General features: G+C 35.5%; 1 protein-coding gene across 1 annotated transcript; it reads left to right on the top strand.

Moving 5' to 3' along the window:
- Positions 1-987: 987 nt before the first annotated feature.
- Positions 988-24,862, top strand: LOC149415643 (uncharacterized). Its single transcript, XM_089642792.1, has 5 exons — positions 988-1,142; positions 4,987-5,184; positions 18,330-18,545; positions 18,655-21,771; positions 22,133-24,862. Exons 2-5 carry the CDS (start codon positions 5,043-5,045, stop codon positions 23,611-23,613), a joined length of 4,956 nt encoding a protein of 1,651 aa, XP_089498918.1. The 5' UTR covers positions 988-1,142; positions 4,987-5,042; the 3' UTR covers positions 23,614-24,862.
- The last annotated feature ends 2,445 nt before the right edge of the window (positions 24,863-27,307 follow it).

Here is a 27,307-nt window from a genome sequence, read left to right as displayed (position 1 = left end):
TATAATGATAAGAATGACTACGAATTTGAATGCGTTTCATATGACGTTACATTTATGATATCTACATTTAAACTAAATAAATAATACAGATACATTTCGTACCTACTTCTAATTATAAGGAAATACCACATACTTGAATATTCCCGCTGGAGGTTTGAAATCTTCTCGCATTTCTCATGGAATAATTTCAAGAAATCTACTCACATTTCTCAGGAAAAAAATTCTAGAAATAATGAAAATATTTCATCTGCATGGACATAAAAACCTGGAAACTAAATCAATACCGAATATTATATTTTTATATCGTGCCGATTGCATCTTTCAGATAAAATAAATACATAACCTTTCAATACATTATATCTTAAGATTCTTTATGGAGCGTCCTCGAGGTGATTTTTCATAAAACAGCACTATAAATTTTTTAAATATTTATGTTTTTTATAACCTTCCCAACTAAACACCAAATGCACGAGCGTCGTAAAACTCAACGTAAAATATGAATGAACTGTTCACATACTCGTAGCTTCTTTGGTTTGTAAATAAGAATTATTGTGTAATCCCAGTTCCCAGTTCTCAGTGGTTATCAAAACCTATCAGGCAGTACGTAACACAATGTACTACGGGAATAATATCTCCTTTGTCAAGCAATTCAATATATATTTGACGTTTTTCGGAGTTGGGAATCGATTTAAGTTTTCGAGTGAATTCTGACCAATGACGTGACGACAGAGGTTTAGAATGATTTTCAAAACGATTGTCTCGGACCGCGCGTGAGTGGTTTATTTATGCACTGTGCGATGATTTTTGAGAGAATCGATTTGTCCATGATAATTAATCGAAATATTTTTATGATCAAAAAGATCGAGTAAATCATCGATTGTGCCATCGCTAGCTGTCGCTTCTCTGCTGTTTGTCCATCTATGCACTCTATGCTGGTTTATTTATGATCTATGCCCGTCTATGCCAATCTAAAATCTATGCATTTATCCGAGTTTTCATTCATTTTCGTCGTTGTCGATTGCCGAATTAGCTTTTTGTTGTTCGTGCGTTATTTCTACCGAAAGCAATTTCCATTTGCAGACTATTTTGGTAAATGTAAATGTGGTCTTCGTTCTAATAATAATCCACTCGACGTTGCCCACGTAAGTATTATTTTGTTGAAATCTTTCGTTTATTGTCTTTACCAATCATGTAGTAACATTTATTTATTAATTTGTGTATCAAGTATCTGCCTCATTTTGAACAATAATGTTAATCTGCGTTTACATCTACTATTTACGTCTCGTGTCAGCGAATTAAACGAGGAGTAACGGTGGCATTAGTTCAATTCTACTAAATGTATGAATCATGGCGTATTAATATTATACCTATGCTCGAATAATTTACAATACATTTATTGGCTTTTCGGATATAGGTGAACGCTTTATATTCATAGTGGAAACGTCACTACCTATTTTAAAGTGAATAATGTTATTTTGCTTCGAAATTTGAATACAATCTTTAGTGGATGCTATATTATATAGAGGCAGATCTTGTGGAATTCACATTATAGCTAAGATGTTTGAAGAAAATTTTGACTAGAGCATCATTCAGAAGGAACAATCTACCCACCATGAAGGACCAGCATTTATTCTTCACCCTTTCAAAGGGGGGTCAACAAAGTAAGAGTTTAAGGCTTCAATTTTGAGGGAAAATACCTGTCTAATACTGAGGGATGGAATATCTCTCTAACGACGCCTACTGCAAGATCAATTCGAGTCCACTCTTAAAAAGTATCAGATTTGTTGCCATTTCAAGTGCAAAAACTGATTTCTGCAAGCTGCCCCCATACACCCACGTAAAAGCAAATTATTGGCTTATGGAGGCCTTTTAACAAGGATTCTCTCATCGCTCGAGATGCAGCCATCTTTGAAAGAACAATCTGCAAGACGAAAATTACGATTGGACTGTTTGAGGACTTCAAAAGGAGAAATATTATGGAAATCAGAGATTGAGGTAGAACTGATTTCTAGCAAGCCACTCCCATACACCCATGTGTATGTGTAATTATTGGCATACGGAAGCCTTTATTCATAAATATTATTCACCAAGATGCAGCCATCTTTGAAAAAACAATCTACAAGACGGAAACTACGATTGGACTATTGAAAACTTGAGAAGAAATATTATGGAAATCAGAGATTGAGATAGAAAAGCTTGACAACACCACACGCTCCGGCCCTTGTGATTGTATTCCGGAAATGTGTTTTTTTTTTTGGAATTTATCTATATTTTTACCTGGGACAGGAAAAATGAGTATCAATTGATTTCTTGAGAAACTTGAGGAAATCAAGCATCACATTTATTTTAACATTATCTCGTTGCTATGGTTTCCATTATCCATTGAACCCATAAATGAGGGATGTTCTTTGTAACTATTGATTTATTTTTCTTTGTAACTATTGATTTATTTTCAATTTGTTAGCACAGATAACAAGATGTGATTTGGAAAGTATTTTCCAATAATTATGGTTTAACAATCAGGTAAAGAAAAAATAACCACCATTAATACCACTACACTCGAAGTTGAACACCTGTATTTTATAGCAATCATCAAACAGTTCAAATTAAATTTTTTAAATGTATTTGTTCAAGATAAAGCGGGTTCTATCTATCTAGCAGTTCAAACAATTAGTTATTGAGATTTTGCTATATATATATATATGGATGTTTTTGAAAGGAAAATTTTGAGGCGCATCTTCGGACCGGTTCTAGAAAATGGATTTTGGCGCAGACGTTATAACACTGAGCTCTATACTCTGTTTATGGAGCTAAACGTCACAAAGTTCATAAAACTGGGAAAACTTCGGTGTCTAGGTCATGTGGAGAGAATGACCGAGCATCAAGAACCAAAGTCCCTGCTGAGCTCAAGACCGATAGGGAGAAGGAGCCTGGGAAGGCCAAGGTTAAGATGGAGCGACAACGTCCTCAAAGATTTGTCTGCCTTGGAGCTTCGAAACTGGAGAGAGCTGGCGCGGGACCGAGATGAGTGGAGGAAGACTCTTGAGGAGGCCAAGACCCACCAGGGGTTGTAGAGCCAAAAGTGATGATGATATATATGCTATCTATATATATAATTGTGAATGTTAGAAAAAGAGTATAGCTTAAGTCTGATTCTGAAAGAGATTTAAGATTGGAAAAAGGAATTATTAATTCATTTATGGAAATCAGATATACTATGGGTTAGTGTCGAGAACCTTCATAAGATAGTGAAACCAAGAATCCTCCAACAAACAAGAAGAAAGCTTTATCTTTGCACATCATTCATGAATACCTGTCCTTCTCACCAGTTTAATATTTTTGCGGGCATATCAAATGTTTTCTGGTATGTAAACTTTGCACAGCATACACGGAAGGAAGCCTACCACATTCGTCAACTTGTTCTTCTGGGGTTTCGCAAGGATACACATATAAGTATTTTTGATTGAAATGCTCTGCATTTTGTTCATGATATTTGACCACTGTTGCAGCATTGCTTACTTCAAATAAGACATACTCAAAATATTCAGCCATCAAGGACTGCCAGTATCTGAAAACCGGATAATGTCTCCGATCTTTTCTGTTAGTGCTAGGTAAGAACGGATTCACCGCATGGAGAGAATTGAATTGATGAGTAATGATTACTGATTTGGCATTGTGGAAAGATTTATAAGCGATTAAGAAAAAAAAACCTCTGCACCTCTGAAATCGATTTCATAAAATTCTACGGGAGTCTACTACCTTTCAAGGACTTCTTGTATATCTGCAAATTTGAGTGCAATTTGAACGATTGCTAATGGCTTCACCTCTTCATTTATGTTCGAGAAATGCGAGCCACCACAGAAAAATGTGCTCTCTCTGATGTCTTCTGTTATTTTAAAATTATCTTTTTTATGTGCTTATGTAAGGCAGTATACTTCATGATAGCTTTTGTAAGAAAAGCCTTGAATGCGCAGCACCCGAGTATGGGATACTGTAACTCCATTGAACTTTACATTTCAAAGACTGATCCTGTTATTACTGTCAAATGTAATCTAAATGCCAATCGTGTTAACTTTAAGAGAAGAAGCCGCCGATTAAGAAACTTGAAGCAATTTTATCAAACCAGCTCGAGTTTGTCAGAGTTAAGCTGGACTTTCATAGTTGGCTGTACTTCATAGGGCCAACACGTATTTTCAACAACTGGCTGTGTATGAATCTCAAATGCAACCCACTGTTGAGTCATGCAGCTACATCAGGACTAGAACTTCAAAATATTTAAAACAAAAACTTGTACTGCAAAATTGAACAACCTCTACTAGGTTTCCCATTTTATCAGACACATTGTAATCATTGGAGCATAGAAAAATGTATAAGCAGTGCTTGTTTTTGTACTTCAATGAAAGGTGCTCTGAAGAACTACCGTTAGTGATCCAGCATCAGTGCATAACAGGGATATGCGAGGAACCCCTGCTCAGCAATTCATATACAATGATATTTGACGCACAACTCGTTACGCTCAATGGATTGGCTGTGTAACGATTTACTGTTCCCTGTGTTTCATTCCTGCTACAAACAACTTGGTCTCCTCTGGATCTGGATATACTCTATCCAGATCTTAAAAGACCCTCCACACAGAATCCTCACAGATGACAATGGCTCTGAGCAAACACATGAATAATTTTTTTCCCCTGGTTAGATTTCAGGTTTAGTTTTTACTACGGTTAACTTCAGCACTAGTTAATAAATAATATGCAATTCATATCAAGTTTGATAGAAAAGACATCTTGGTCTGCACAGATTAATAGTCCAGCATTCTAGCAGGCCTACCATCAACAGAAGACACCTTCGGCAGTAGGAACCACAGCCACACGAGGGCAGCCATCACTTTGAAGCAGGATGGAAACATTGCCAAGCACAATGGATCCACAGCCCAGCGGATGATGATGACGCAGCTGTTTAAATAAATCCATTTACTTTATATTTTAGGATGCAAGTCACCTTTTTTAAAAGTAAAGACCTTTTACATTAAAAAAGCCTCCAAAATGATTGACATTTTCTGCCAGCTTTGCAACGTCAATGTTCTCGTTTTCCACATGCATCTCCATGTGGGCGGGAAGAAACACAAAGCGAGGCAGGCAAAAGAAACCATTGAAGAAGAAATGACAAGAACAGTTGTTTTACAAGGTAAGTTTAGTGTTAAATTAATAAACTTTGATTGCTTTAACATCATTATTCTAAAATTTTACCGGTACGCCAATAAATACTGTATAACTACTTAGCAATTGTTCCACCGTAATCTACACAAACAAAGAATCACTTGGAAGGTAAAATATCTGCAACCCCGCTGGACCGAATCTTATTTATTATGAGTCTGACTGTAGACACATCTTAATATCTCCGCAATCCAAGGATACTGGATCATCAAGAAGCCCTTTTCCCATGTAGAAATGATAGTAATGTTTGTATGCGAAGAATGCAATTAATCAAGTGCCTGCATTTGCCAATAATCAAAATGAACAACAAACCACTTGTAAGAGAAAATATTTCATCAAGAAATTCTTTCCGTGTTAGGAGAATACATTGAAGTCATTCAATCTTGCAGATAAACAAGAATTACAACCCAAGAATACTTTTGGATACAGGAAGCGGAAGAGGAAGAACCTACAACTTTATAAACAACTTAAATTGAATTATTTGCGCCACTGGAAAACTTGGGAGCCTTCAAAATTACACACAAAGGATTTAATCAGAAGCTGGAACGTTGGGTGTAATTCTCACAAATTATCAAGGGAACAGGAAAATTGGAGTAACTGTCACAAATCGTCAAAATGGAATAATGAAACTGGAACACTGAAGTCATTCTCTTAAATAATAAAAACTAAATAAGGACACTGGAATGTTGGTGTAATTTCTACGAGTCAACAAAACTGAAAAATTCAAGTAATTCGCACAAATCCTAAAATTGAATAAGGAATCTGGAACTTCGAGTAACTTTCGCAAATCCACAGAACTGGATAAGATACCTGGAAAGTTGGAGTAATTCTCCCAAATCATCAAATCCACAAATATGTACCGGGAGCATGTTTGGAACATCCAAAATCTTTCTAACAAATTTTCCACTTAAGTCCAATACCAATTTCGAAAAGGAAAACCAATAATATAATATTGTTACCCACGATTGACAATTTTCATAGGCAAGACTGAACAGATTTTTACTTGAATCTTCTTAATAATGATTGGATTATTTGTATAGCGCCGTTTTCATGAGAAAATCACCATCTATGATCAACTTCTGCAGAAGACTGCTAGAAATAAATCAAGCTAGATTATTGTGTAAAGTTATTTGAAGAGGTTGTTAACTACCTATAAGTTCTTAAATTGTACCGGAAACTACATAGACGACTATACTCTGAGGATTAAGGATGGAAGCTGGAAGTTACCACTGTTCTGAAATAAAACATTTTACTTTATATTTTAGGATGCTCCTTACCTTTTTAAAAAGCAAAGATGTTTTACATTAAAAAAGACATCTCCAAAATGAGTGAAATATACTGCCAGCTTTGTAAAGAATGCGTTTATAATTATTATATCCGACTTCATGCTGACAGTAGAAAACATCAAATGAAGCTATCGAAAGAGTCGATGGCGGAAAAAATCACACGATCTGTTGTTTTAAAAGGTAAGCTCAGTGTTAAATTAATGGATTGAAAAAATAATTGTTTTAACAACACTCATAAACTTGACTGGTACACCAATCCACAAGAAAATATCATATTTCTTCGTACACAACAGAAAACACAACCACACCTTTGTTTCAAAGAACTTTTAAAACAACTGATTCAACTTCCAACTGAACAACTCCAAGGAGGGATGTTTCAAGGTCCAGAGTTACCTACTCTCGTCATATCTTTGCTGATCAAGAACACTAACAAGTTGATCCTATTTTTGGAAGAATTTTGAGACCCACTTGATGCTTCACAATCTAAGAAAAAGGATCATTGTTAACTCAACAACTTTGGCGACCCCTAAACTTCACAAATCAACAACATTAGAAGTGAAACAGTAGAATTCATACATCTGGAAATCTTTGGTGCCTTCAAAATTAAAATTATGCCAAGCGAATTGGTCTCGCTACCCGATTTGGAGCCCACAATACTCAAGAAACATATCGTCAAGATTCAATGGATCTAACATTGGATTCATTTTTTGCAAAACAACAAATCCAACCATCAATCCAACAAAAGAAGCTGAAAATTCCACTATCACGTCTTGTGACCCCGTACATCTTTAAAATTTTCGCAAAGCATAAATGGGGTTGTTCACTATTGGAAAACACAAGAAATTCAAAATACGATAATTGATAATAAATAATCTATTTTGAAAAAGCTCTTGAGAATGGCAGCGAAAATTCTCAACAAGTGCTTGGTCTCATTGCATATACATTATGTATAAAAAGTTCAAAAACCTATTTCAGATTTTTAGTTTGTTGAGCCAGAGGCTTGTTTTTTTTTTTTTAATAACCAGTTATTTGTCTATGAATGGAATAGCTAAAAAGATATAGAATAGAATCAGAATAGCTAAAAATATATAAGTATTATTATAGTTAAGAGAGGTATTAAGTTGAAAGTCTTTTTTAACAGACTTAAGGATTGAAGAATAAAATTTATGATTGGCAAGACCGTAAAGAGTTCTGCTCTGAATAGAATAATAATGTTACACATGGACAAGATTTGACATCATCTTCTTGGAAAAATTGATCATCTGCAGAATTGAATGTCTGTACCTTCATCAAAATGTAGTCAGTTGACATCACACATTAAACGAGCTCGTCGGTACTGCTAGGACGTGGTGGAAACAATGGAAATGACAATTCCAGTGCAGAATTAGCCCTCTGTCGTAAGGACAACAACGGGAATCTTGAGTCACAAACTTTGAAAATCTCTCAAGATGTGAAATCAACTTCTACGCCCCCATTCTGTTTGCTTTACATATATTATGTAAATGGATTTTATGTAATATTGCAAACCTAGAACATAATTTTTTCAGCTTAAGGCTTCAAGAAGCTGTTTACATTTATTATTGATTATTATTGTTTCAAGTGTGCTCATGAAGATATTGACGATGCTCTAGGAAAACTACTGCAATGACAAAGGGTGGCACTCCCATCAGCATAAGATCAGTTCAGAATAAGATGAAGTTAGAAGACCACAAATGCAGTTAAGGTGTTCTTTCAATAAAGATGGAACAGGGAAAGAAAGCAGATAGACGCAATGGTTCAGGATTCCATGGACAGCAAGACGCACAAATGTATTCATTTTGGAAGAGCTAGGCAATGTAGGCATCTACAATAGACTTTCAGATGATGATGCTTTGGACACATTGCTTGCCAAATTGAGGACTCCAACCTGGAGAAACTCATAGTCGCTGGCAAGAAAGTCAAGTGTTTGGCAGGAGAAGCGGAGGAGTCAAGAATACGCTGGAGTGACTGAGTATCAGTGGCGTCCGGTATGTTGGGTCCACAGCACACAACCACGAGGAGTGTAGGAGCTTTGTCCACCATGAAAATTGGAGCGGGGGTCACGATCCTCAGCAATGAGGAACAGATTTAAAAAGAACAACAATGTATTTTGGAATAAACCGTACATTTCGACGAGTTAACACAAGAATTCTGGATAAAACAGAACCACAAAAACACTAGTTAATTTGGTTTAAAAAAACTGGGAATTTATCTTTTCTACCAATCACTTCAATTTCTATAACTATATATTCTTCACAACATGTCTCTTGGAGATAAATTTATCAAAACAATGTAATACAAGAACCAACAATAATAATTATTGTAAATATTATTTGTATTGACCCTATCCTGATAATGCCCTCAATAGACTAACTTTGTTGTGTTGTGAATTACTAATTTTAACCTTTGTTTTGTACACGAAGAAGGTTATTTTATAAAATATATTCCATAACCATATCTGTCTACATCAAGGCTGCCCAACCTTTTCAACAGTTGGGCAAAATTGACGATTTAAAAGTCACTGGCGGGCCACTGACTACTGACGGTTCCTATTTGTGTTACCTAAGCTTTTTAATGTCTTTTTTTATACAACAAACAAATGAACATATTGAAATTTTATGTCGTTTATTAAAATAATAAAATAAATCGCATCTACTGCCAAATAACGAAACAACACTTTGTGTAACAAAAATCTAAATCTAATTGGTACAATCAATGTGATTTCTGACATTGTTTTTGTTTTAATAATTCTCCTATGTTCAGATGTTGACAGTAGCAACAAATCAAACATATGTTGCTCAGTTAGAGATGTGCGGTATTTATTTTTTACAAAATTAAGATTAGAAAGAAAACTTTTCACAAACATATGTTCCAAAACTACTTCTGAATCTCCAAATTCTTCTGAAGAAGTTTGTGACTTTGAAAATATTTTTACTGCATAAAGGTTTTTCAGTGCAGAATAATTTTGCAGTTCAGTGAGTTCCAACTGGATATTGGCAGGATAACTAATTATTTCAGTCAAACTGATTGTGAAAGGATTAAAAAAAAATTGTAAATTTTGTTTTTTACTTTCAAACGACTGTAATAAGCATCTAATTTTAGCTTCGTACTTCATGGTGGCAATATTGAGCTTCCATTTCAAATCTTTGAGTATGGGAAAAGGATCAATAATTTCGTTGGCTAAACATTGTCGGAAGTGAACAATCTTTGCCTTGTAATTTGATATTTAAAATATTGAGATACTTGGTTATGTCAACAAGAAATGCATGATCACTCAACCAGTACTTATTCTTGAGTAAATCACTTTCCAAAGGTAACGCCTCTTTTTCTTCTAAAAATTCCAACACCTGCTCTCTCAAGATGAAGAAATGTTTTAACATGTTGCCCCTTGAAAGTCATCGCACAGCGCAATACAGTTGTAACTCTCCAAATTCCATTATATCATTCAACTTTATGTCCTTTGCACACAACGCCTCCTGGTGGACGATGCAATGATACGAAAATATTTTTCTATCCAAGTAATTTTCAAATTAGCGGGTATTTTGAAAATGGTTCACGCGGGCCACTTATAATTCGTTCACGGGCCACAATGTGGCCCGCGGGCCTGGGGTTGGGCAGCCTTGGTCTACATCAACACTGCAATAAGGAAGTTGAGTAAAAAATATTTTGACTTATAAAAAATATGTTCATGTAGATCAAAAAATATCGATTCTAAATATATAAATATATTTCTATATTATTATTCTTAGAATTAGTTAAACGTTCTTGAAAAAGCATTCAATAGCAATAGACTGTATACGCTCCACGATTGGTCGAAAGAATTCTGACGTCACATGTGTCGTGATTGTACGTACAACAGATCACCTATGGTGCATCTCTTTCTATTACATGAGAGATGGTCGGTTTAGATGAGAGAGGTGTATAGGCCAAAGGTTTATTTGGGTTTGTCAAATATATGTACGTATTTGTTGTTATTATTATATGAAATGGATTTCTAAAGATACATATTCGTATAGTGCTTTATAATAATATGTTGTTTATTGCATAACTTAGAAGTTTTTATTATTATACATGTCACATAGCATGTGATACAATTCAGGCCGCCGGCCGCCCAGAAAAGTCAAACAGTGAACTGGGCTGTAAACCGTTATTTTACTATTGGTCTTTACTTTTCTGCGCGGTGGTCCTGAATTCGCGCGGGGAACGTCAACAAGTAGCGACGGCAATACCGTACAAGTACCGTACCGGGCGAGAAAAGCAAATATTCTAACTTAAAATATTAATTTAACTATGAAATCTTAATCAATTTTCTTTTTTTTTTAATAACATCAATTCTAATAGACGGTTAACATTGGTAAAAAAATTACTGGAATTCCTTGTTGAAGAATTACAAATTTTTCGATACAAAATGCTTATGCGACGTGGTTTTCACAGTTCGAATGACGTCACACCACACCCCGCCTCTTACCGCTCGGATTCCGCTCGTTTTGGCGGGCTTAATAAAATTTAAACTTTGAGAATTAATTTAATTATGAAAACAAACTGAAAAAAAAAAAAAATATATACCAGTATTTAAGTTTGAATGCGAACATTGATAAAAAAAATAAAAAAAATGGACTCAACTTCCTTATTGCTCGCCATGTAAATTATCAAGATGGCTCCTATTTTACTTTAGGTGGTAGAAAGTACCTACTTTATTTTCAACAATGACAATGGCAATTTAAGGGGACGGTATCAAATCTCGACTTCAGTACAGTTAGGTATTATTGCTACTTGTAAACGAATTTGCCGGCCGCCAGAACAGCTGCGCTTTCAAGACCAACACCTGCGTCTTTTGAGTAGATAGGGGAATGATTGACACAGTTTTAATAAATCAGTCAGCATATTGATAACATACGAAATAAAAATACACGTGCTTTATAAAATTTATATTTATTTACTAAATAATGGATACAACTTGACAGAACAAAAATCATATTAGCAAAATAATGGATATACAGACACACATCTTTTACGCCCTGGACGTTTTTTGACGTCTCAGTTTTTTACTGGTTTATCTAATGGTGTTTTGACTTGGAAAAGATTTCTGGTTCATGTATTTGATTGTATCGTTTGTATAATGGTAATTATTGTTTTTTTAATAATTTCTTTATAATACTACTACCCGGAATTAGCCATCAACGAAATTCAGTGCATTTATCAATGGCTCTGATATACATTGTTCCCAATCTTAGCGACAGTTTGAAAGGAATCGCTAGAATCGTTGAAAGCACCTTCACACTAGTCTCGCATAAGTCCATCTCTAAACTCCGTAATCCAGATTTTGCACCAAATCGGCAGAAAACTCAAAAAATTCAAGCTGGATGCTGAAGTTATGACATAAGATCCGAGTTCAGTGCACATCCAAACTCCTTAATCCCGATTTTGAACCAAATCAGTAGAAAACTCAAGAAATTCAAAATGGATGCCAACATTATGTTTTTTGACGTTAGATCCGAGTTCAGTGCACATCCAAACTCCCTTACTCCAATTTTGAACTAAATCGGCAGAGAACTGGAGAAATCCAAGATGGATGCTGAAATTATGCATTTTGACATTAGATCCGAGTTCAGTGCACATCCAAACTCCCTAATCCCAATTTTGAACTAAATCGGCAGAGAACTGGAGAAATCCAAGATGGATGCTGAAATTATGCATTTTGACATAAGATCCGAGTTCAGTGCACATCTCCTTAATCCCGATTTTGAACCAAATCAGTACAAAAAATTGGAGAAATTCAAAATGGATGCCAACATTATGTTTTTTGACGTTAGATCCGAGTTCAGTGCACATCCAAACTCCCTAATCCCAATTTTGAACTAAATCGGCAGAGAACTGGAGAAATCCAAGATGGATGCTGAAATTATGCATTTTGAAATTAGATCCGAGTTGAAGCCACCACCCGACTCCGTTGTACCGACTTCGATATAAGTCGGTAAAAAATTGTAGAAACGTGTCCATCGGAATGATGTATTTTGACAAACCTTATTCTTCTTTTCCTCCAGTTGAGCGGTCTCTTTCTTAAGGCGCTGTACGCGCGAGCCCCTTTATTATTTCCCATTTCGTATTGGTACCTGAAAAAGGTAAAAAAAATTGAGACCGTAAAACAAGTTTCAAATTATATATTAGATAATAAATAATATTTAATTTCCACTTACCCCTTGGCTACAGCACCAATCTCCTCTGGATTCCTATTAGAAATTTGAAAGTTGGCTGCGGACTGGAGAATAAACAAAACAAGCGTGCTCTCACTTCCGAATTCACCTCGAGACTGGCAGTGACTGGCGATGTTCGGTCTAGCCATGGACAATGAATTCATCCAAAGGATTTTGTATGACGGAAAATAATTGAAATATTCGGGAAGTTTAATTGAATCACAACAAAAATCCATATATGTTAAAGTGTTTTTTATTTATTTAAAATGACCTGTATCATATTTACTTTGAGATTACCGATGGATTTTTAAAAAAAATCTCTCTGATAGGAGCTACTTTGCTTCCAGCGAAGGCATTTTTGAAGTTTTACGTAAAGTTGCAATGTGTATTTCATATAGAATAAAAAAGTTTACGATAAAAAAATTTAATTCACTGGTAACATAAGACATTTTTCTAACTACCCCTATAGAATTTTTAGATAAATTATTTGTGGTATTCCTTTTACTAGGTAAATACAAAGTGATGTTTAGCGCTATTTATGATACTTCCCCAGTCATCTTGTAGATTTTAAAATAGTTTTTAACTTGTAAAATGATTTCAAAAATTTTACATCGAAATTTTTTAATAAAATTTATAAATTACGCACAGTAGAATACTGATTATCTGGTCAAATTAAAATCACACCGGTCCTATCCATTGGAGAACCAGATAGTGTATAAGTAAATTAAAGTGTTTAGTATGTTGTAATAATAATTGAAAGTATGGGCTATTATAAAAAAAAAAAAAGTATTTCAGAACTATGTAATCCAAAATTTTTTTTTATAAAAACATTAGACATTTAAGTAAAAAGATTCTAACAAGTTATATTGATAATAGCAGATATATTTTTTTGATTAAACTGAGTTTTAATAATGTTTGACATACATTTAAATTTATTTTAATTACACTTGGGTGTAACGGAAGTTACCAACTTATAACTGTTAACCTGTCCTTATTCTTGTTGCCTTCTAAGCCGTTGTGCAGTTTCAAGTTGTAAGATCATTTTACACGACCCACTGGCGAAGTGATCGAGTCAAAAGGATTCGATAGATAGATGTCTATATATACCATACATGTACAGATTGTGTAGACCGGGTGTCTCGAGTCTCAAACTCGTTTCTTTGTAATTTTTATGATGCAAAAATTTTGAACTATGCCTATGAACAAAAATATTCGGATGAACTGGTTCCTTACCCAGGGATGTGCTTACTACGCCCTTCCCCAAGAAATCAAAAATTTCCGAAATTTTAAAATATTCATCAGTATGAATTAGAATTAGATCAGTATCTAATTTTAATTCTTTGTCGATCATTACGGGGCTGAGCTGACAGCTGATCGATCGAATGATCAAATCTTTTTTGAAATAGTGACTCGATTGATCGGTGTGACTTTCGTGATCGGATCAAAATGATTGATTCGATCATGATCGACCGACGATTACTTTCGAGTGAAAGGTTTCAGTTTAGATAATCCATTTGAACCATATTTAGGAAACTCTTGCATTTTGTTTGTCACAGTTTTAGTAAATCCACTATTTACAACATATCTTCATAATACATGCAATATCATTGTTGAGCTAGTAATATTTGTGTATGTCGCATTTTGAAAACATGGTTTCTGATTTACCCCTTTTAAAAATGTTCACACAATTATTAATATTATAATTATTCATTAAAATACACGTACATTAGGGTGTCAACGTGGTCAAACGGTGAAAGTCTTGCATCAATTTACGGCCCTTTCCACTGTATCGTTTATTGTCTTAAGTGTGGATACAGTTCTTTTATCTGCCAGAAACGAGGCGTTAGTCTCCCATAAAGAAGGTCTTCAACTTGAGATACTTTGGTCCACATTTTCGTAAGATTTCAATGACTTTCAAAAGCACACATCTTAGTAAGGTGCTTTTACAGCCAGTATACACTGAAGCCATAACTAGACACGTGGTGTCACAATAGAAAAGCTTACATCTAGCATAGTTATCTTTTCTTTGTTGGTCATTTTGAACTGAGTAACTATATTTTCAGGGAATAGATCACTTGCCATCCATCTGGCTTGGTGTATGCCACCTGGAGCAGTGGCGGCTTGCGACTTTTGGGTATACTAGAGTGCTAATATTACCAAAATTGCCATTATTGATGTTGTAGCCGAAAACGTATTTTTATTTCGAAAATTCGATTCTTTTTATGAAGATTTTCAGAAAATCTGTGCGGCGCACGGCCAAGCTGAAATTTGTTGGAAATCTTGCTACAAAAATCGAATTTTCGGAAAAAAAGAAAAAAATATTTTTAATGATAATTATTGAAGATTAAATTATTGTTTTAAAAGTAATACATAATGTCGAATTTTTCAAACAAAGCACTCTAGCACTAGCTGCCTTGAATTTCCTTTCAGTGTCTCCACCCAAAAATATGATTGAAAGCACAAACAACTTTCGATATTCATTCCGCATAATTGTTTTTGTCAATTCTTCACAATAAAACTTTAAAAGAGCTTCAACTCCAAGTAGTTGAGTGTTTTTTCACAATTTCTATACAGCTTTGTATTTTAACATAATCAATGATATTCCAATTTTCTTTAATTTTTTATAGAGCTGTATGTCCAGGCTTGAGGTCACGTTTTTGATTTTTGCCTCAAACACGCTTTTCCACACCAGTTCGTAAACGTGGTGGTGACAAACAAAAAATAGCAATTCCCTGTCTATTTTTTGTTCTAGTAGAACACAGGCACCATTGATTGATTGATCTGTGTTTGAAGCTGTGTCACAACACAAAATCTTCAAGATCCCAATCAGAGATTGCGTTCCAAACAGCCTGCTCTTTGTCTGTAGAATTGTCCATCTTTGGAACAGCAATAAGTTGTTCTACACTCCCAAACAATATCACTACAGGAAGATGTTACTAACTAACTAACTAACCATCACGCCGTTTCCCCGCAGGGGTAGGCAGAGAGGACGGACCGCCAAACAACTCGGTCTTGGCACACACTCCTTGCCTCATTCACATTCATACATCGTCTCATACATACTCTTCTATTGTTCTGACTCTTGACATGGCCCGACTCAAGTATCTGATTCACTTGGTCGTGCCATGTCTTCCTCGGGCGTCCCCGACTTCTGCTACCATTCACATTTGCATCGTATATTCTCCTTACACTCCTTTCTTCGCTCATTCGCTCTACATGCCCAAACCATCTGCTTTTAGCTTCTTTTAGCTTTTAGCCAGAGCAGGCAACAGTTTTCCGTCCCAGAGAACAGTTACAACTTTGGGTCCTCATTTTGAAAATCTGGTTTTATATTTTCCACGCTTTCATTTTCTTTTTCTGTGTAAGTTTGTTGGATAGAAGACTTACTTATAAAAAAATCATCAAAATTTAGTCCAAATGCCTCAATAGTAGCCTGAATAATAAATTCACAGTCTTTAACACTTAACTGACTATCAGTCTAAATCTGCTACCAATTTTGGAGTAATGTAACCAGAGGCGGCTCTAGGGGTCCAGAAGTGGGAGGTCAATCGAAAAAAAAATGAATATGAAATGATAATACATATTGCTAATGCGTATTGAACATTATAAAAACGCCAATGTCTGTAATTAATTTGCCGGTACGTATCTATTCTGAAACCGGTACTACAAAACTGTTTAAATTAAGATTATTTATCTAATTATATACACAGATAAGTAATTCATGTTTCTTTTTCTTTTCTTTAAAAAACTCTTTTCCTATTACCCTTAAATGCATGATTTATTAATTTTTCTGGAAAAAAATATATTTTGTAGATATTTACATGCATATGCAAGGAAATATAAAGAATTTTATTTTTTTGTAATTTTTTAATGATATTTGATTAAAAAAAAATTGTTGCAGGTTTACAACACCATGTATTTAATAAAAATTAATATGAACAATTTACGTATGAAAAAAAAATAAAAAACCGAAAAAAAATTCTCAAAACTAATAAGTGTACCGGAAAAATCCAAGTTATTACATATAAGTGTTGTATTATTGTATCTACTTACCTAAGAAAATCAAAATAATAACAGCAAAACAAAACTGTAATTCTAACCTCCAACCAATTTTCGAGAATCTTCACTTTGTTAGAGAAAAAGTGACATTTGACATTCGCGAAAGAAAAAAAAGGTGATGCCACTCGATAAAATATATTACCGCGAACTTGATCATTCTAAAACGGCATGCATTAAGTATACACGAAAGAGTTAAAGGTGATTTGAACGGTATGTTGCAGTTTTGCAACAGTATGCATTTAAGGGTTAAGATGTTTTTAAATGACTAACTCTAATCTCAGTACAATGTTTATCAGTTGCGTTAAAAAATAAATAATGAATGAAAAAAGTACCTACAGGTTCATTTTATAGCTCACAAAAACACAAAAATTATAACTTTTCATTTTAAAATATTATTTTTAATCTCTTCATTTTTATCTCCTGTAACAGAAACTAATTGACGCTTCACTTTAAAATGTTTTTCATGATATAATGAATTGTTTGTGATTTCTTTCAATACGATATCCACAGAATTTGACATATTAAATGAATCCATGGAAATTACATCATCAACAATGATAAACATAATTTCACAAACTAATATTCAAGATAGCTACCATAAATAAACCACTCACATGGCTACATTGATATCAATGGATGTCTATTGTTTACATGATGCTTCACAAAAAACTATCAATTGATTTTTTTTGTCATCTCCCTCCTATACCTTAATAATCTTAAGTCGCAGATTCTCTATCTCACCGTGGTCTTTCCTGAAACCCCCTACAAAATAAATTTTCTGTGATATGGCAAAGAAAAAGAAAGGCTTTAGTTGGGGGACAAAATTTAAAGTGACCCACGGTTGGTATATGCAATAGCTTTTAATTTGGACGCTAGATGACACTGGAACCCACTATTACTATATGAATCTGCATTAATATTTTAAGCTATATTAATAATCGGTTAGTTTGAAAAAAATGCAATTTTTTAAATTTAACAATATTGCGGCATATTTTTAGGAGGGTACCTCTTTCTAGGTAAATAATTTTGCAAAAGATCTTTTTATTTTATGGCATTAGTTTATAACATACAATAATCACAACAACAAAATGAACCCCTCAAAAGCCGGCATTTTATATTATTTTTTGCTTATTAAAAATGAATTAGTTAATTTATTTAATTTGTTAGTTTAATTTCTTTGACCTTCATCTAACCCGAGAATCTGTAATATAACATTGTGACATCTAAACATTCGAGGCAAAGATTTAAAGTAATAGTATTAAGTTTAGATGATAAGTTTTGTTTTGTTTGACGGAATGCAGATTAGGAACCTTTTTTTGGGATATTGCTAACATTGTGTTGTGGTATTGACAGATTTTCAGGATTCCACTACCATGGCCTACAATCTTTCAAATTAAATAGTTTAAAAATCAACCTATACAAATCTTTGATACTAAGATAATCGGCATTCTACTGCATTATTATATATATTTTTTAAATACATGATTTCTTTCCACGGAATTTAGCAACCATAAAAATGTTCAATCCTTCTTGTCCCTAATAGTTATTTTATATTCCAGGGTTTAATCCTGAATCACCCCTGAAATTCAGTGAGCTACAGGAAATATTTCAACAGTTTGGATACATCGAAGGATTCCGAACATACATTGCGTCCCAGGAAGTTGATGTGAGGTTCTACAATAATCGAGACGCCAAGAAAGCTTTAAGTGCGGGAAGATTCGTATTTTACAGGAATGAAAAATTTCAGATTTATAAGAAGTTTCAGTCAGAACAAGGTAATATTTTTAAGTATAGTATCTCATTTTAATATGAACATATTCAAAATTTGAATTGATGAGAAGTTATTTACATTAATTATGCATAATATTTTGTTTATAATTACAGAGCGGGATGAAATTCTCAAATGTCCGCCGCCCCCTGAAATATCTGAGCATCGACAAGCTCTTTTGCCACTGCCACCCCCAACTCAAGGAATTGATCCCACGTACGCAAGTTCCTCTCAACTGATTCAGTCAGCACACCCTGCACACCCTGATACATACACCAAGGATTGGAAAATCAAGTATCGCACTGATTACCAAGATCCCAGGATTATGGATAGGTCCGAAGCTGATTCAAGAGGCAAGCTGACAAAGCATGAACTAGAAGACAGATATCAAAACTCTGCTTACAGAAATAATGAAGTAACCGACTCTCGCAACCTTTATCCTAACTCTAGCTCTCAAGAGTTGTCTATGCACGACTCACGAGCAATGGAGCGTCAGGTCTTGCTGGATTCTTCTTATTCTCAAAGAAACTTCAAAGGAGCACCCGGTGTGCAGGATTACAGATATCAGATGACCGAAAGATCTGAAGGAAGAGATCAAATAATGCTGACTGAACCTATTAATCATCTGCCTACCCATTCTAAATATGAATCTGGATTTGCACTGCAGGCTGTTGGTAGAAACCAAATAGTTTCAGGGTCTCTTTTTCACGGACATGATGTGGATGACCGGAGAAGTGATGCCATTGTTCAAAGTGTTAACAATCAAATTTATTTACCGGATTCACATTATCAAGATCTTCGTCAACCTAGTGGTCCTATTCAGTCCCGCAGTCGGGATGCTATTGCACAAGTTCCAGCATCACGTTATCAGACCCACACTGATCTAGATAGTCAAGGCTCTAGAAACACAATGCTTGATTACAACAGAAGACCTAGAGAAGCCGTTGAAGATACTCATTTCAGATCTGCCGAAGATCCCAGAAACTCAATTCCTGACTACAATAGACCCAGAGATGTAATTGAAGGTGATCAAATCAGAACAACTCAAGGCCCTAGAGCTCCAATACCCGAATACAATAGATCCAGGGAAAGACCAGACGATGGTCATATCAGAAAAACTACTCAGGGTATGAGAAATTCAGTGCCTGACTATAATAGACCCAGAGATGTAATTGAAGATAATCACGACAGAACAACTCAAGGTCTCAGAAGCTCAGAGCTCAACTACAATAAGCCAAAAGATAGAGCTGACGGTAGCCAACACAGAACACCTCAAGACCCAAGAAACTTACTACCTGACTACAAAAGGCCAAGAGACGTGGAAGATAGTCACAGATCAACTCAAGGCCCCAGAATCTCAGAGCCTGACTACAAAAGGGGAAGAGATGTCGAAGAAAAACACAGATCATCTCAAGGCCCTAGAAACTCAGAGCCTGAATACAAAAGGGCAAGAGATATTTTGGAGGATAATCACAGATCAACCCAAGACCCCAAAAAATCTGAATATAAAAGAGGAAAAGATCTAGATCAAGACAGTCACAGATCAACTGAAGGTCCCAGAAAATCGGAGCCTGAATACAAAAGGGCAAGGGATTTAGCAGAGGATAGTCACAGATCATCTCAAGGCCCCAGAAACTCAGAGCCTGAATTCAAAAGGGCAAGGGATATGAGGGAGGACAATCCAAGAACAACTCTAGGCCCCAGATACTCGGAGCCTGAATACAAAAGAGGAAGAGACGTTGAAGACAATTATAGATCAACTGAACACTCTAGAAATCCAGAGCCTGAATACAAAAGAGATAGAGATATTGAAGACAATTATAGATCACCTGAAGACTGCAGAAATCCAGAGCCTGAATACAAAAGAGTGAGAGATATTGAAGACAATTACAGGTCAACTGAAGGTTCTAGAAACTCAGAGCCTGAATACAAAAGGGGAAGAGATCTAGTGGAAGACAGTCATATATCAACACAAGGCCCCAGAAACTCGGAGCCTGAATACAAAAGGGAAAGAGATCGAGTGGAAGACAGTCACAGATCAACTCAAGGCCCCAGAAACTCAGAGCCTGAATACAAAAGGGGAAGAGGTCTAGTGGAAGACAGTCACAGATCAACTCAAGGCCCCAGAAATTCAGAGCCTGAATACAAAAGGGAAAGAGATCTGGCGGAAGACAGTCACAGATCAACTCTTGGTCCCAGAAACTCAGAGCCTGAATACAAAAGAGGAAGAGACCTATTGGAAGACAGTGACAGATCAACTCAAGGCCCTAGGAACTCGGAGCCTGAATACAAAAGAGGAAGAGATCTAGTGGAAGAAAGTCACAGATCAACTCAAGGCCCCAGAAACTCAGAGCCTGAATACAAGAGAGGAAGAGATCTAGTGGAAGACAGTCACAGATCAACTCAAGGCCCCAGAAACTCAGAGCCTGAATACAAGAGAGGAAGAGATCTAGTGGAAGACAGTCACAGATCAACTCAAGGCCCCAGAAACTCAGAGTCTGAATACAAAAGGGGAAGAGATCTAGTGGAAGACAGTCACAGATCAACGCAAGGCCCCAGAAACTCAGATCCTGAATACAAAAGGGGAAGAGATCTAGTAGAAGACAGTCACAGATTAAGCCAAGGTTCCAGAAACTCAAAGCCTGAATACAAAAGGGGAAGAGAACTAGATGAAGACAGTCACAGATTAACTCGAGGCTCCAGAAATTTAGAGCCTGACTTAAAAAGACCCAGAAATGGGGCTGAAGATGGTCATCATAGGCAATCAAGTGAAGGCCATAAAAACTCTGTGCCTGACTACAGCAGGCCCCGAAATGGAGTTGACAACGCACGCAACGAAAAATCTAGCCGTAGTTCTAGAGCCACAGTGGATGATTACATCAAACCGCAACCCAGGGAGGAAACTGGGAATGGGAACACGAAGGCAACTCAAAGAGCGCCTCTGTTGCAACCTTCATATTTGAAAATAACTGTAGATAATAAAACTCGGGAAAATAAATTATGCCCAGTTAGGATTCCCAATCCTTTAGTCAAAGAGAACAAAGTTAGTCCCATTGTTGCTGTCCCTAAAACCATGGATACGACCAATATGATGCTTTCCCTGGACTTGAAGGGGAACTTTGATTCACAAATGATGTCATTCATGTATGAACTTAGACACTTTGAAAATGACTCCATGAAAATGAATCGTGCACTTACGGATATTGAGCGAGCAATGAAGAAAGAGTATCCAGGTAAATATTATTCACTCGTCATTAATTTTAGGCTGTAGGTAATTGGATAAGGTGTATTATGAATAATTGTGGACTATTTTGATATTGTTTGTACTACATGTGCATGTGCACAGGGCCTGTCAGAGAAAAAGGGGGCAAGAGATTTTTAAAGTCACCCCCAATTAAAATTTCCGAACCAACATGGAAGAAAGTATTAAACCAAAATAATAACAAACAATTTATTAATTATTATTTTGTGTTAAAATTAACTATTACTTTATTAATAGATCAATTTGTAAATATTAATTGCTATTTTGGATTATTATTATAATATAATCGATTGTTTCCCCTGAACCTAATTAATTACTTAATCATTTTTTAGGTTGCCAAGTTTTACCCTGCGGGGCAAATGTGACAGGCCTGTTTACATTTGAAGTTGTGGTGGAGTTTTATCTCAAGTTCACTAAGGAGAATAAACATAAAATAGCAGCACTTGAAACTGTAGCCGGGAAAATAGATAAAGCTTCCTCGAAGAAAACAGCGGAATTATTGGGTACCAACAAGACCTTTGCTCATGTTAGAGGTTTCAATAACCGAAGTCCTCGGGTTGAGCTTCTTCATTTACCTACAGCCTTAATGGTTCACATTTTATTCAAAGATTGGACTATAGCTAAGGATGAGCTCTTAAAATTCCTCATTTCTACTGATAGAAGATTGAAGCAAGTTTTCACATTCATCAAGTATTGGGCCGCAGTTCATTTGGACAATATGGGAAAAGGCAAAGCATCCAAGTACTATCTAATGTGGTTGGTCGTTTTCTATCTGCAACGTCTTGCTAAACCAATTTTACCTCCCATTCAATTCCTGCAAAAGGACTCTTCCTATGATAACTTTGTAGATGGGTGGAACATAGGCTTCAATAATTCGTTACGTGATATTCCTAAAAATGAAAACACATCTTCAATTAAGACATTGCTAGAGGGCTTTTTTGAATTTTACAGCGAGTTTGACTTTCATGAAGTAATTATTTCTCCCTTTGTTGGCGATGCGATCCCTACACGGGTGTTCATCAAGACAAATGAGCTCCCGCCAATTTTTGACGTGTACAAGTCAAATCTGCTTGATAAGACAAAAGCATTGTTTCAAGCAAATCTTACTATGAATGTACAGGATCCTTTCGAGCACAATTACAATTCTTCTATACATTTACCTCCAGAATTGAGGGATCTTTTTAAAGATTTGTGTAAATTAACACTAAGCCATTTCCAAGATTGTCGCATAACCGGCACAGATGAGGGATTGTTAAACAGAATCTTTCTCTGTAATAAAGCAATAAACTTTGTGGACATCAAGGAAATAAATAGAATCTCTGTCCTGTTACCAATGGATGCGGAGATTGCAATCAGTGAAGAGTGCGTCATGCTGACCTATGTCAGGCTCAACAAGCTGCTGGCCAACATGCTGACTGACGTTCTGAAAAGCAAGTTCACATGCGCCAAGGACATCGCATACAACTCTGAAGGAGCTCTGTGCTCTCCTAAAGCCAAATACTCCTGTCAGCTCTTTTTCAACTTGTGGGCATCGAGAAGTAACAATCAAAGCAAATCAGAATCTAATTCAATCATTGAAAGAGAGACTGGAGTATCAGACAAAATAATTGACAGTCTTTATAGGAACCAAAAGCCTGCCTGTCCAATTTTAGTGTTCGATCTCGACGCTTGTATTAATATAGAGTCCAAGTCAATTTGTTTAAATTTTACTTGTGCCGATTCTTTCTGTGAAACTTTTAGAGAATTCATTAAAATTTGTGGACCGGTCTTTGAACAGGCTGTAAAACATTTTGCGAAGCAATTGGCACGTTAATTGTCACTAAGCGATTGGCACGTTAATTGTCACTACTCTATAACGATTTTATAACTACAATAAATATAATCTTTTTGTTAATAGTAATGTTATGTTTGGAAGCAGGTAGCCAATAAATTATATATTAATATATGTGTTTGGTTTGAACACCATTTTATTTTAAATTTATGTATAAACCAATCGGTTTCGGTTCCGCCTGAACCTTCTTCACGGTTGTATAAATACGTACTCTATTAAACGCAGAATAAATTACAGTGAGTTAGGAAACACAAAACCCCCACCAAAGTTAACCTTCTCCATCCCTCTTCTGTGTTTCTTAACTCACTGTAATTTATTCTGTGTTTAATACAGAGTACGTATTTATACAACCCTGAAGAAGGTTCAGGCTGAACCGAAACCGATTGGTTTGTAAATATATTCAAAAATAAAGTAGTGTTCAAATTAAACTTATAATAAACCTCATTGCAATATTTAATCATTGATTAATTAATCTCAATGAAACATGAATTAGAAGACAAAATAAAAAACCGACCTTTACCTTTTTATTTTATTCTTATTCTGTTTTGTGATTGCTTCCTGTGAAAGTTTGAAATCTTACTACATTTAGGACCTATGAGTTTAAAATCAATAAACGAAGTTTAGATTCTATCATTTATCATGATAATAATATAATAATTGTAATCTTCTTCTTTCGTATGGTGGGGGGGGTCATAGGGGGACATCTAGGTCTGCGAGCCAGTCTAGGGCCTCAGGTGTCGCCATGTGGACCTCATCAATCCCGCCGGGGAATGAATGGAATAATTGTATGTAATACAATTGAGTTAATGTATTAATTAATTATCATTTTACAGTTTGAGTGACCAAGCAACTCATTAAGTATATTTTTTTTAGTAGGTGTTGTATACATATTTTTAAGTTAGAAAATAGAAAAAATAATGCATTGGTTTTTCATTAAACACTGAGAATAGTGCTTAGTGCAATGGGACATGCATATTCATTTAGAAAAATGTGACTAAATGTCGTTATTTGTATATTATACATGGGGTTTGTAATGAAACAATTACAGTATAATAATTGCAGTTGTACCATGATAATTAGTCTACAAAGTCTTTATTATGATTTGTTAGTACATACACACCTTTTAGCAAATACCCTATAATATTAATATAAGGTTTCAACTCCAGTGAATTAGTGGCGATATCAACAACTCTAGCCGCTAGAGGGAGGCAGTGTAGCATGTTCACTTCATTACATTAAGGTCGCGGGTTCGAACCCGGCGTGCGCAAATAAATTTTATTTGATTGATTCGTGTTATTTCACAATTAATTAATTAAAATAATATATAGTATATTTGCGGCACGTTCCAGAGTGGAAGATACTACCAGTATGTAAGCCCTGGTGTAAGACCACCATTCAGAATTGAAACGTTGCTCCAAATGGCTTTAGCCGTGTTTAGTGACTAGATCTGAATAGCCAGGTACTTCCCCACCTTCCTCTTTCCCTTCCCCACTTACCTTCAGCCTCACAACATCCCCCAATTGGGGATGCCATAGTCTCACTGGCTATAAAAAAAATAAAAAATAACTTTCAATGGCGGCAAATTGAATTTATCTAGTAGTTGGTGGCGGTTTTTTGCGCTTTCTAATTTGTATTTTGTCTAAATATTAATATTTTTTTATACATTCATATTATTAAATAAATTGAAATCTTTTTATAAAATTTCTCAAAATTATTAGATAGTATTTTATTACCATTCTAAACCACCAAAGACAGAGTTAATAGCTGTTTAAATATTTTGAGCAGGTTGGACACTTGTGCGTTTTCACATTAAAATTATAATTTTTTTTTCGACTTCTATAATTTATTAACGTAAAATAAAGAATATAATTTCACACAAAATCCATTAAAATGTATAAGAGAACAGAAAGGTGCACAACTCTTACCACTAGGATGTTCTATTGTAACATGTTGCCATCAGAAGGTATGGGAAATGTCAGAAGTTGGAGGTATTATTAATATTATAGGGACTTTGCTTATAGTCAATAATTTCTGTTTTCTCTTTATAATACATCTATGTACCTTTTTCAAAAATAAACTTAAATTACTTCTCCAAATCCCTTTTTATTTCCAATGAATTCATGAGCCGGGTTGGATAACTAACACCCGTGCCATAGGTCACCTCGAGGGTTCATGGGGGTGAGGTTTGCCCACCTATTGCGTGGCGGATCGGATTGGGAGAGACTTATTGAGGGATACCTTTTGACCTCTCCAGCCGGACCTTCTCTCGACCCATCGTGGGAGGGATGGATTCATACGTCTGTCACTCCTGGACACATTGACCCCCAGATTCCTACCCGCCTCTCACACGTTTTTCCTTCACACGATATGTCTCCTTCCTTTCCCTAAAAAGACCCACACAGCATCCTCAAAGATGACACAGGCCCTGAGAGATTTTTATTGCCTCCTGTGTGGAACTAATGTAAAGAAAAAGAAGTCTTGCCAAGACGCTGATAATAACTCAACAATGCCCTTGAGGTTTTTACTAGTGCCAGGTGTCCTTTGGCTCAAAGCCTGCTCACTGAAGAGATACACCGATATAAGTGTGTTGTGGGCGTATTCGTGTGCCCAAAGCTCAATTTGATTTGCACAATATTTTATACAAACTATAATTGAGAAGACGGATGCAATAACAACTTTAGTACACACAAAATGTTTTTGCTCCCATCACTGTTTTGGTATCTCCAATCCCTCTATCTGCATCTGCAATGTAAATATTACTTCTGCAGGTTTTACACTGACGGAGCTACAAGCAAAAGTTTGAACACTAGTTCTTAAGTGGATTTAAATGTAGATTTTTTAGAAGTATTGGTGTTTTTTTTATTGTCTGGCTGTTTTCCGTAGAATACATATTAGTGAATGTAAGCTCACCAATCAACTGCCTGACCTTAATATGTGTAATACACATTCTGCAGAAAGCGGCCAGGGCTATCAAAAACCAATAAGTATTTAATTACAAGTGCCACGAGCGTTTTATCTTGATTAGGTAAATGTATTATAAAAAATAAAGCGTAAAGCTCAAGACTGGTCATCCGGAGGTTGCGAGTTCAAATCCCACCTTGTGCAAGTACATTTTATTTGATTAATGTGTTATTTCACAATTAAATCATTTAAAATAGTGTAAGGTATATTTGCAGCGCCTTCCAGAGTGGAAGATACTCTTAACCTTTTGAACGCGTTAATTTGCTCCGTTTTATCTATACCCGTACGCGGTAAGTACATATTTTCAAATACCTATGCATGCAATTAAATGTCAAATTATAGCATTCTGGCATGATTTATTGGACTATATAGACAGAACAGATTATTCCCCACAATATGAAAACAAATCCTCGTGTGTCAACACTCTTAGATGTTTATAAAAACAAAAACATAAAATTTCATACAAAGACGTACCGTATCTTTTGAATGTGGTCCCGCCATTCACTCGGCGTCATAAATAAACCACTCTCAGTGTATGTGTACTTAGGCCACTGTGTTTATAGACACAAGCGGGACATCATGATCACTGAGTTGAGTGGATTCAGAGTGGAAGATACTACCAGTATCGCCCTGGTGTAAGACCACCATTCAGAATTGAAACGTTGCTCCAAATGGCTTTAGCCGTGTTTAGTGACTAGATCTGAATAGCCAGGTA

This window comes from Hesperophylax consimilis, chromosome 18 (assembly GCF_061612785.1).
Source record: "Hesperophylax consimilis isolate HC1 chromosome 18, BYU_Hcon_1.0, whole genome shotgun sequence".
Lineage (NCBI taxonomy): Eukaryota > Metazoa > Arthropoda > Insecta > Trichoptera > Limnephilidae > Hesperophylax > Hesperophylax consimilis.
This window is presented reverse-complemented; position numbering and strand designations above follow the sequence as displayed.

What these genes read in the sequence shown, in the direction of transcription:
- LOC149415643 (XM_089642792.1), top strand. Translation starts at nt 5,043, where the DNA reads ATGATTGACATTTTCTGCCAGCTTTGCAACGTCAATGTTCTCGTTTTC. An exon ending in AAGAACAGTTGTTTTACAAG is followed by an intron (nt 5,185 to 18,329) that starts GTAAGTTTAGTG and finishes TTTATATTCCAG; the next exon opens with GGTTTAATCCTGAATCACCC. An exon ending in GAAGTTTCAGTCAGAACAAG is followed by an intron (nt 18,546 to 18,654) that starts GTAATATTTTTA and finishes TTATAATTACAG; the next exon opens with AGCGGGATGAAATTCTCAAA.